A 12,309-nucleotide genomic window follows, 5' to 3' on the forward strand; every position below is an offset into this window, starting at 1 on the left:
AGTGAGAAGAAGAAGACGGTGATGGTGGTGCTGGTTTGGGGTTGGGGGCCGGTGGCTTCTAGCAGTGAGAAGAAGAAGAAGAAGACGAAGAAGAAAGGAAAGAAAAGGAAAAAAAAAAAGAAAAAGAAAAAAAAATCATTTTTAAATTATTTATTTATTTATTTATTTATTTATTTTTATTTTTTAAAATTAAAATAATAATTAGGACCAATAATATTTTGACACGTGGCAATTTTAAAAAAAATAAACGTCTCAGTTAAAATTAGGACTAACGGACAAATAAAAAGTGTGACCTTGAGGACTATTGCCGCTATTTTTGGAGCTTGGGGACTAATCTGCATCAACGTGAACTTTTTGGGGACTTTTGCCGCAAATTTCCCTTTTAAATTTATAAATTTGTAGCATCTTACATAATATATAATTATATATATATATTTAAGATATTAAATTTAAAAAGAATTGAATAAAAAAGATGTAATTGATAAGAAATTGATTTATAAAATAGGATATCATGATTTTTCTAGTGCATTAACAAAATGAGGTGTTTATTAAAAAAATAAAGATTATTTATTGTAAAAAATATCAATTTTAAGAACAAATATTTTTTAGAAAGAAATTTTTTATATCAAATAAATTGGAATGTCAAATATATATGGATGAAATTTTACTGGCTATATCAATGGCACGTTATTTAATATTCAGAATTAGAATAAATTAATGGAGAAATATAATGAAATAAATAAAGAATAATCGTAATCAATATTTGTAATATGTTACTTAGAAATGGAATGATAGTGATTTATCTTGTTTACTTTATCAGGAAACGTAATCAGAATGCTTAAATTGACTAAATTACCCTTTTAAGTTAAACTATAGTATACAGTATTTATTTTATAAGACAAGTTTTAAAGGATAAAATTGTCATTATAAATTTATTATTAAAAATAAAATAAAATAAATAAAAATCATTACCTTAATGACATTCCTTCTTTTTTCCATTATTTAATCAAGTTCTTCATTTTTTAAAAATTAATTAATTAAATAAATAAAGTGTAGGGAATTATTCTTTTTATTATTAATTCTTGTTGCTTAATAGTAAACATGCCACAAATATATAACCACGATGGTTACATTTACTTTTAATCGTTAAATCATTGTCAAACCATTATGATTAATTAAAAAATAAATAAAAATAATTAATAAATTACTTATAACGTGATACTTACTTGATTTTATTTATTTCATTATAAATAAAAAATAAAAAATATTTAAAAACTTAAAAAAAAAAAGAATTTACTAAACACTTTAAATAAAAAAAAATATTTTAAACATATAATTAATTTGAGTTTAAAAATAAAATTTTTATCAATTAATTATATACTCGTGTCATACAAAAAGTAACCATCATATATATATACTAGCAAAAAGTTACGTGCGAGGTACGTATACTAAATTTATGTTAGTTTTTTTTTATGTTATTTGAAAGTGATACAATTAAAATTTAAAGAAAAAATATTATTAATTATTAGGTGAGATTAGTATTATGTGTATCTAAATATTATATTTTATAATGTTGTCAATTAAAAGTGAATACTGAATGCAATATATTAGTGTTTAAGAAAGTTTGATGATTTAAATATGTTCTTAAGTTAATCTAAAAATAAATTAAAAATTGATGTTCCAATACTTAAAGAAACATTACTTAAATGGGTGTAAGATAAAAAAAAATTAAAAATCAATCTCTAAATTACTGAAAATTGAAGATAACATTTGTCTAAAAATTATAGATAAGAAAACTAATGATAGTCATTGGTGGATTTCAATCTTCATTTGCTTCGATAGAGACAATAGTGTAATTTTTATATTTTGCACTTTTCATTCTAGCCGGGTTCGCATATATTTGGATTGTCCATTTTTTCGTTGATAAATTGAATATGGTAGTGTCGACAAAAAGTGAAAACCATGTTTAACAAAAAGTGATAGTATTCTATAACAAAATACTATTAAATTATTTAAAAATACTATATTTTATTAAAATAAAACTTTATGCGATTAAAATTTCATATTTATCTTTACTCAAAAAGAAAAAAAAATGAAAAGTTTCTATTATTATCTCCACTGCCTTTCTAAATGTGAATAATGATCTCTTCTTTCTTCCATATTCTTCTTTATTTTTTGTATATTGTGTTTGCAACATACATATGTAAATTATTACGTAACTTTAAAAAACTTTGCTCCTAGAAACTAATGCATATGCCGAGCACTTAGAATCATTTATTAGCTGTAAACTTTGTTGGGTTTTTTTCTCCATTGATGCTTGGTTTTGTGAACTTTGATAAAAAGTCACGCTTCTTTTTTTTTATTATTATTATTACTTATATATTTTGTTATTAAGTTGTGAAGAAGAAAAAAGTGAAGTGCGGATTGGAATATTATGTGTGATCTCATGGGAATGTCCAAATTGTAATAGGAAAAGGAATACAATAAATAATTAAAGAAAACATAATCGTAGATGTACAACAGCAAAAACCCAATCATATTTTTTTTTTTTTTGAATTTAATGAGATTTATTTTATTATATAGAAATGAAAAGTGACCCGTGGATTTCTCATAAACTATTTTATTTTTCTAATAAACCATTTTATTTTTAATATAAATAAAAAGTAAATACCGAATGCAGTATATTAGTGTTTAAAAAAGCTTGATAATTTAAATATGTACTTAGGTTAATCCAAAAATAAACTAAAAATTGATGTTCAAATACTTAAGGAAACACAATGTGTGTAAAATAAAAAGAAAATTAAAAATTAATCTCTAAATTATTGATAATTGAAGATAACATTTGCTTCGACAGAGACAATAGTATAATTTTTTATTTTACACTTTTCATTCTAACCGAGTCTGCATATAACTGGATTGTCCATTTTTTTGTGTATAAATCGAATATGGTAGTGTCAAAAGCGGCGATGTTCCTGCAAATAGTTATTTATTTTCATTTAAGATGATTAGACATGGTGTGCATAATTAATTTAATTAAAAAAATTTACTTATGAAAGACAAGTAAAGTTATTTTATTTCTTTAAAACTACACCTCTCCAGTATAATCCATTAATTGGACACCAGTACACGAAAATATTTTTTCCAGTAAAAAAAAAATAATTAGAAAATTAATTTTCTTTTTTCTTAAGATAAAACGAAATTAGGGTAAGTAATTTTTTTTGTTTTGATATTATTTTTATAATATTTTTTAAGATCATCAAAAAAAGTTTTAAAAAATATCAGTGTATATTTTTGTAAAGGATAATTTTATGATTTTTTTTGACTCATGTGGACCCAACGCGCATGGATAATTCAGTTTTTTTTTTTTTTATTTCATATTAGAGATAGTGAAAAAAAGCTATATATTATTTCAAAAAAAAAAGCTATATATTATATTTATTAACTATCCTTTCGAAGATAGAAAAGAAAAAGGACTGTATATGAATATACTGCATAGTAAAACACATTAAGCTAATTAAACGTATTCTTTATAAGATCAAATTTTTAACATAATCCAAATATAGAATATAACAACATGTTTTTTGAGGTGAAAGTTAAACATAACAAATGGCATAGTTTAGTCTCCGTATAACACAACAACGATGTGAGCTCATTAATTTTGATAGAAACAATGCAGATTTGAAAAGATTCAATAAGGAGACAAAAATCCCAAAATGTTAGAAAATAAAAAATTAATCTTAAAAATTGGGGGATGATTTGGTAAAAAAAAATCCATTTATAAATTGTTCTTTTCCTGATCTCTCTCAACAAAGTAATTGTATATGCGGTTTAAGGATCAATTTATTTTATATATATATTTTTAATTTCTAGAGTTATAGTTGTGATGATATGTAGAGTTGAAATATTCTAAATATCAGTTCAAATATTAATAAAATTTGTTTTATTATTATTTTATTATATATAAATAATATTTTATTATTTTATTAAATAAAAATAAAAAGTCACCCATGAATTTCTCATAAACCAAGAATTTTAGTTATATAGGCACACTTTATATAGAATAGATATATTACCAATGAATAATATTATTTGGCTAATTAGGATTTTTGCCCTCTGAATTTTGACATGTACTAAATCATGCCCCTTGAATTTTTAAGGTCGTTAAAAATGCACCTTGGATTTAAGGACTTTTGTCTAATTTCATTCAATTTTACTGTTTCAGTAATTGTTTATTAACTAAATCATGCTCCCCAGACTTTGATATCTACAAAATCATGCCTCTCGAACTTTGATATGTACTATATTATATCACCGAAACTTTCATCCGTGTTAGACTTTTTTTACTAAAATTAAAAAGAAAAATTCTTAAATCCAATAATCTCAATAGTTTAGAGATCATTTTTAACAACCTTACAATTTGAAGGGGCATGATTGGGTACATGTATCCTAATGCAACATATTATTTTAATTCATTAATGGTTTTTTTTGAAAGTTTTCGACAATGGAAAAGAAAAAGCGGCTATATATTCCAATAGTAAATCCAATCTTACACTTATTTTTCTTGACACACATTAAATTAAGTACATCCGTATTTGTACAAAATTCTAATTTCTTATAAACCATCTCAAACAGTCAGATTTTTTATTTTTTTTTTGAAGAGAAACGTTTATTCATAAGACATTAAGATCTAGCCGAAAAATAAAATAAATAATTAAGAAGCAAAGGAAGCAGCGATACTTTTACAAAATAAAGAGTAGTTTTCAATTTGCCATCGGGGATCCAAACCGTTGAGAGTGTTGATCACTATCTTTAAATCGCTTTCCACCAGGATAAAATGGTGACATTTCTCCTTAGCGACCTCAAGCGCTAAACAAACCGCAACAGCTTCTCCACACAGGGCATCAGAGAAGTCCATTTTGGCCGTAAACATCCAAATTAACCTGCTCAGGTAATCCCTAGCAACTACTGCTATGCACAGATGCTCCTTTCCAACCCTAACGTCGCAATTAATTTTGATCCAGTCTAGAGGGGGCGGGTTCCAAACAGCAATGGCCAATGGGGGTCGGGGAGGATATAGGGATAATGAAATCTCTGTAATCTGCATACGGTTTGGGATTAAATACCATGGAATCAATGACCACAATTAAACGCAGACAAAATTCTTCTCCTATATTAAATACCAGGCGGGATTAAATCGATGCCCTGTTGCAAATTAATATTCACTTTTTATATTTTATATTTATGTACATTTATAGTTACATTTCCAATGGAAAAGCATATATATGTTTTTGGTGAAAAGATGATCTAGAAAAGAATAGAAAGAAGTGAAGAAAAAGAAAAGAAGGATGAGAAGACAAGAGACATAAATTCCATGGAGTATACTAGGTGCTACATTTGTTGTGTAATAAAATGAAGTGAAAGGAGAGTCTTGCTAATTAAGGTGAATATATATATACATTTTATAATATAATTAATTAAGAATGTACCTTAGTTCACTTTGCTTGTTGTGAAGGGGTTGGAAAGTTATAATTAATAAACTAGGAAAACTAAGAAAGTACTCTCTCAAAATCTAGGAGTTCGATACACAATCTTCGTGTTAAAGGACTTTGTCTTTTCAACAGAAATTAATTCTTTATTTTACCAAACATATATAAAATAACTAATGCACCATACGTAGTGTCTTTTTTTTCAACAGACTAGTTGTTTACACTATCCGAATAGTAAGTGTAAACCAAAATCTGTACAGACCAAATAATTAGATAATATATATTAATAAAAAATAATAAGAATTAATTTATAGCACTACAAAAATATAAATAAGCAAAATATTACATTTTAAAAAGGCAAGTCTAAGAAAATTCAAGAGCATAATGATGAATTTATTATAGAGTTAAATAACAAAAATAAAAATTAGAAACAAATCCATTAATTAAAAAAAAAAATAAAAGATCATAGAGCTCAGTGTTACCAAGCCTTATACTTATTAATCCGATAGTGTAAATAACTATGGAATCGAATATAAATAATCATATGTGAAAAAAGGATCGTTAGTTATATTTTTTTTCATAATATATTTAAATAATTTTAAGTGACATGTATATAGAAAAAGAGAGAGTGTGTGTGTTCATGCCCATGCACAACGTTTATTAACTTCAATAATTTTTAATTGACAAGGGATCGAATCTCTAATCGAAACAAAACAATATATATATATATAGAATTACTAGAAAAAAAAATTAGTGTAATTAAGTATAAGTTCTTATATAACATACAAAAAAAAAAAATTAGAAAATATCCTTCACCAATTTTAAAAAAGACACCTACAAAAAAATATAGATATTACTAATCTGCAATAACAATACTACAATAATATTATATATGCAAATAAATCTGTCAAAAACCAACAAATCACAAATCTGTCACACACACTAGTCTACGTAGCCAGTCTATATATTATTAACATATAGAAAAGCAAGAAATATAATTCCTTCTGCATGAATAAACGACATAACTTTAGTAAAGGCAAAGAAAGCATTTTATAATTGGACAGAATATAAGAAACCCCATTCCCTAAGCTTTAACAAGTATCTATAGTACAACTTTTATACATATATAATCCAAAACCGCAAGGGAAGCAAGGTAGCAAGCAAATATTCATGCACTATATAAAGGGGCCCTAGAGTTAAACCAAAAACAGCAACCCAAAAACCACACAACCACATTCATTCAGTTCTAGCTTCTCATCACTCTCTTTTCTCTATTTTCAATACATTTTATTCATTTATTTTTCCTTTTTTTCAAGTGTGTGAGTGAGCCAAATATGGATACCAAGATGTCAGGTATCATTGCTCCATCTCATACTAAGCATACAGTCACAAATGGGCTACCTAAACAAGATCATCATCAGCCGCTGCAGCAGCAGCAGCCGCACCACCAGCAGCAGCTGCAGCCGCACCATCAGCAGCAGCAGCAGCCGGGGCACCACAGCTTTGGTGCTCGAGTCCTGGGAGAAGCTCATCATGGTGGTGCAGGCCGAGGGACTCGTTTGCTTGGAAATGGCCGTGGTTCCCACCACCGAGCGCATGGGGCATCCGATGAGACCGAGTTGGGTAGGAAAATTCTGGCCATTCATGAAACTGATGAGCGTGGGATTCATGTCAAGCCTGTTCTTAGCATCATTGAAGTCATATTTTACCGTGCAACTGCTGACCTTCCTGGTTATTCACCGGTATATATACATATTTTCAACATAGTTAATAATTAAGTATATAGTATAGTATTGAGTTGTTGTTTTGAACGCATAACAGGCAGCTTCCTTACCTCAATCGTTGGACATTGTTCCACATGATGAGAAGGCCGTACACTCCGCTGTTGCGCTCCATGACATGGTCGAACTCCCAACCCGGACCATCAGTGCCATTTCCTGCGAGGTCAATCATTATTATTCCATCACCTTAATTATATTATATATAAAGAAAATATTATTAACACATGAGATTTTCACCTTACCTAATGTAATCGAGATGTGATAATCAGTACAGATGTGATAGTAATCGAGAGAAAAAAATAAATTTATTCTATTATTTATATGCCTAATGTAAACAAAGTTGACACACTCGCAAAGTCACTAGTGCTTTTTATATGTACACATCATTACTCTATTTATATATGTGGCTAATCTTGGTTGTTCTTCAAATTATGTTATTTCACAGATTTTCAGTAAGTGTTCAGCTGGGGTAGACGTGAACACGATAGTCATGGATATACTGCAGCTAATCAAGCACTACAATTGGGATTCAAAGGTGGTGTTAGTGTTGGCAGCATTCGCCATCACATTCGGCGAGTTTCGGCTCGTTGTTCAGCTTTATTCGTCTAACCCACTAGCCAAAGCCATCGCTCTACTCAAGCAACTCCCAGAAATATTGGAGCATGCTGCTGCTCTAAGACCAAAACTTGATGCACTCTTTGCTCTCATCAATGAAATTCTTGACGTGACCAAGAAAATTGTTGAGTTTTATGATATTCCTAGAAGTGAGTACTTCACTGCTGATTCCCCTGAAATTTTAGCTGCTGCTTCTCACATTCCCACAGCTGTTTACTGGACCATCCGAAGCATAATTGTTGCAGCTACTCAGATTTTGGCTCTCACTGGCATGGGAATAGAGTAAGTTACTATGTTTTTTTTTTTTAATTAATCAAGTGTCCCTATATTGACAATCTATTTTACTTGTCTCAGGTACTTAACTGAGCCGTGGGAGCTGTCATCATTGGCTCATAAGCTTAACAACATAAAAGGACATCTTGTGGATCTAATTGAACGATGTCATAAAGTCATCCGTGAGTAGAATTATGCCTTTTTTGGAGAGCTATATATTTTCATCATCACTACACATGTAACTGTTGATATATATCTAATCATGTAAATTTCAGAGAAGAGGAGAGAAGATGAAACTTTTGAGGCCCTTGTACGCATTTTCACAGTTACTCACATTGATAACACAAAGCCTCTTTCGGCTTTGTTCTACTACAATGATGGCCAGCCACCACTGTACGATTGCTTCAGCAAGAGAAGGGTTTGTATTTTCCAAAAACATAAATCACTTAACTTATATATATAGCCTGTTATAATATGTATCATATATTATATGTGTTGAAACAAAACAGGTTACTACTGAAGAGTACAGGAGGAAGGTGGTAGCACTATTCATTACAGATCTCGATCCTGAGTTGCCACGTGGTACGGAATACTCAATCTTACAACAAATGTACCATGAAAAGAGGCAGAGTGCAACAAGGGCCCAGAGTCAGTACGAGGTGGTTTGGGTGCCGATTTCAGACTATTGGACTGATGAAAAACAGGTGTTGTTTGAGACACTGAGAGACCAAATGGAATGGCACTCCATCCACCACCATTCTGTGGTGTCATCGGTGGTCACCAGGTATGTCAAGGAGAAGTGGAACTTTGCTAAGAAACCCATGCTTGTAATAATGGACACACAAGGAAAAATTGCACACCATAATGCTATCCACATGATGTGCATTTGGGGAAGCCTTGCCTTCCCTTTCTCAATCACCCAAGAAAAACTACTTTGGGACGACATGAGATGGTCCATTGAGCTCGTTGCTGACAATCTTGACCCAAATATGGCCATCTGGGTACGATTTCTTTTTCACTAATAACTAATAAAATCATATGCATATCTTCCAAACATGACATTCTTTCTATGTTTGTATATTTAGCTCCAAGACAACAGACACATATGCTTGTATGGAGGAGAAGACATAAACTGGATCAGAAAGTTCACAAGAATTGCAAAAGATGTTGCTATAGAATCTGGAATTACCTTGGAATTGCTTTACGTAGGAAGGAGCAAACCCAAGGAAAGAACAATAAAGAGTGTAATTGATGTAATCAACAAAGAGGGATTGAGCAGAACACTTGATTGGAATCTGATTTGGTATTTTTGGATGAGGCTAGAGAGCATGTGGCATTCCAAGGGTCAACTAACCAAGCCTGAGGATGCAAAGAAGGACCCCATATTGTTGGGGATCATTGCTATGTTGAGCTACGGCTCAAGTGACCAAGGGTGGGCTGTGATCAGCAAAGGTGTTGGTGAAATGGTTAAGAGCAATGGGGAACACTTTCTCAAGGTCCTAGCCGAACATGGTCGGTGGAAGATGAGGGAGGAAGTGCTAGGATTTGTACCAGCTATGGGTGAGTACCTCAACCAGGTCCATCTTGAGGCCCCACATCACTGCACAAGCCTCATATTGCCTGCCACTGGTGCCATGCCTGACACTGTTTCATGCTCTGAGTGTGGCCGCCTCATGGAGAGGTACACCATGTTCCGTTGCTGCCTTGATTGATCATCATCATCATTCACCTTGATTCGCCAATATTATCTTTCAAAAAATGGGGACCTAATTTGAAAAGGCTATTGGGTTTGTTGTCTTTCTTTCTTTCATTTTTCCAATTAAAGTACAAGTATATTATATATACTATTATTGCTTGTACTTAGTTATTGCTTGCCACTATTGCTACTACGGCCTATTATTACACTAGGAATAATCAAGACATATCCAGCCTTATTATTAAGGTCCTCATCACATCTTGTGCCTGGCCATGAGGATTCTACTTGTGTGCTTTTCTTTTTTCCTTCATTTAAGTTGATGTTATGTAATTCATATAAATGAGAATAATAAAGCAACTTTTTTATTTTTACACTTCAAAATAGTTTTTTTTTTGTTATATTTTTACGGTATTCCACATAGGAATTCTTATTGTAACTAGCGCTGCAATAAAAAATTGTATAGAAACTCTTACTGCAACTAGTGCTGCAACCACATTAGAAATTCAAACCGTAAATTTAAGAAAATAAAAAGTAAAAAAAAATAGTATATAGGATAATTCTCCAATAATAATAAGTGTGTCATTCGGCAATAATATGATGTGATGTGTTAATTATGATCCTAGTTACACTATTTTATTACAATACTTCACTGAATGTAGATAAGAGAATTAGAGTATTAGTGTAGCAAAACAAAGAGAGATATCATGATTATAATTAAATATCATTAGACAGAAGATTTTAATATTTTCAGGGAAAAGGGAATGATTAATTTGTTGGAATCACCAGACTAAAAAAAAAAAAACTCTCTTATTTTATTCAAATAGTACACAAAAATACTTAAATTTGATTTTTCATATACTAGTATTTACCCCGTGGGATACCAAAAATATAAATTATGGTCAATCCTACCGACCACAATCTCTTGAGTTTTTCAACCCTCCAAAATCAAATCAATGAGGGTTTAGTCTTTAAATATAAGAGTATGTTATAAATTTTATGGGTTTTTATAATTTTTGCGTAAAAATATGGCTATTTTCTCAAAAATGTTATTTTATGAGAAAATTAAAAAAAAATGGAAAATATGAGAAAATCAGGTAAGTGTAACTAGATACTATTATGGTAAGGGTAATCAAGTACCTTATGTTGCTCTTTCCATATTGTTTAACTTTTTTCTAAAAATTTTCACATAAAATAATTTTTTTGAGAAAAGCCATATTTACAAATTTATACTTTAAAAACTATAAAAATAAAAATTTTCTAAAGTGAAAATTACATGAAATATGGGATTTCATAACAAAGTTAGAAAAATATGGCATTTTTAAGTTTGCCACTCTTCTATGGCATTTTTTTACATTTAAGATTTTTTATGGTATTTGATATGCCATATTTTTATAAACTTATTATCCAATCCCATATTTTATGTTTTTGTTTTTAGCTTAATTAGTTTTATTTATTTTTTAATTTATTTTACACTTACATTTTAGGGTTTCTTTTTATTTGAAAAATTTACACCAAATATTACATTTTTTTCAAACATTACATTTTTAATTTGACAAGAACATTTTATTTTTATACTTTTATTAATTTTTTTTTTCTTTTTTACTTATTGAAACTTCAAAAAGTTTTTTTTTTGTCTTTTTTATATATTTTTTAGTCAATTTTCGCTCTCTTTTTTCTTTTCAACTTTTAAGTCAGTTGCTACTTTTTTTTTCTTTCTTTTGCTTATCTCTCTCTATTGTTTTTTTTTTTTTAATTTCTTTTTGTGTCTCTCTTTTTTTTTTTTTAATTTTTTTTCTCAACCTAATTTTTTTCTCTTAATATATATAATAAGTGTACATTTTTTTATTTCATTTTTTTTTACAAAAATTAAACTTGTTTTTTATTTAAACTACTATTTGTTTTTTTTTTTTGTTAAAAACTAATTATTCCATTAAAAACAGCAGAAAAAAAAAAACCAGTTTCATCAACATCATCCTCAAAAAAAAAAAACAATATAAAAAATCATAATCTAAAAAGAATCCAAACTTTAAAAACTAGTTTCATCAACATTGAAAGAAACTAATAATTTCATTTAAAGAATACAAAAAATAGTTTCATCAACAAGATAATGAAAAAAATTACAATCTAAAGACGATACTAACTTTAAAAACCAGTTTCATCAATATTAAAAGAAACGAATTATTTCATTAAAAGAGGCAAAAAAAAAAAATAGTTTCATCAATAACATAATAAAAAATACACAATGCCTAATAACTAAACTTTTACAAATTAACGATACTAAATTTAAAAACCAGTTTCGAACATATAAATTTTATATCAATACCTAATAATCAAACTTCTAACTTCATTCTTTATTTTGGCATTTAATTTTTTATTTGCTTGCTCAAAAATTAGAGTTAATTTAAACATACAATATGCAGCAAATATAACAAAGAGAATCATAAATTAAAATGAAAGA

At 28.9% G+C, this 12,309-nt stretch overlaps 1 protein-coding gene across 2 annotated transcripts; it reads left to right on the top strand.

Annotated features, from left to right (window-relative positions):
• Nucleotides 1-6,644: 6,644 nt before the first annotated feature.
• LOC115712993 (protein SIEVE ELEMENT OCCLUSION B) lies at nt 6,645-10,465 on the top strand. 2 transcript variants are annotated; one of them, XR_009687212.1, is made up of 8 exons: nt 6,645-7,228; nt 7,308-7,430; nt 7,713-8,164; nt 8,237-8,337; nt 8,431-8,573; nt 8,665-9,156; nt 9,241-10,204; nt 10,427-10,465. XR_009687212.1 is itself a non-coding variant. In XM_030641454.2 (7 exons), exons 1-7 carry the CDS (start codon nt 6,821-6,823, stop codon nt 9,865-9,867), a joined length of 2,346 nt encoding a protein of 781 aa, XP_030497314.2. In that variant the 5' UTR covers nt 6,645-6,820; the 3' UTR covers nt 9,868-10,224. The 2 variants fall into 2 exon arrangements, 1 of the variants encoding a protein (XP_030497314.2); XM_030641454.2 differs by lacking the exon at nt 10,427-10,465 and having other exon boundaries at nt 9,241-10,224.
• The last annotated feature ends 1,844 nt before the right edge of the window (nt 10,466-12,309 follow it).

The sequence above is a fragment of the Cannabis sativa genome, chromosome 4 (genome assembly GCF_029168945.1).
Source record: "Cannabis sativa cultivar Pink pepper isolate KNU-18-1 chromosome 4, ASM2916894v1, whole genome shotgun sequence".
Lineage (NCBI taxonomy): Eukaryota > Viridiplantae > Streptophyta > Magnoliopsida > Rosales > Cannabaceae > Cannabis > Cannabis sativa.

What these genes read in the sequence shown, in the direction of transcription:
- LOC115712993 (XM_030641454.2), top strand. Translation starts at nt 6,821, where the DNA reads ATGGATACCAAGATGTCAGGTATCATTGCTCCATCTCATACTAAGCAT. An exon ending in ACCTTCCTGGTTATTCACCG is followed by an intron (nt 7,229 to 7,307) that starts GTATATATACAT and finishes AACGCATAACAG; the next exon opens with GCAGCTTCCTTACCTCAATC. An exon ending in ATTGCTTCAGCAAGAGAAGG is followed by an intron (nt 8,574 to 8,664) that starts GTTTGTATTTTC and finishes GAAACAAAACAG; the next exon opens with GTTACTACTGAAGAGTACAG.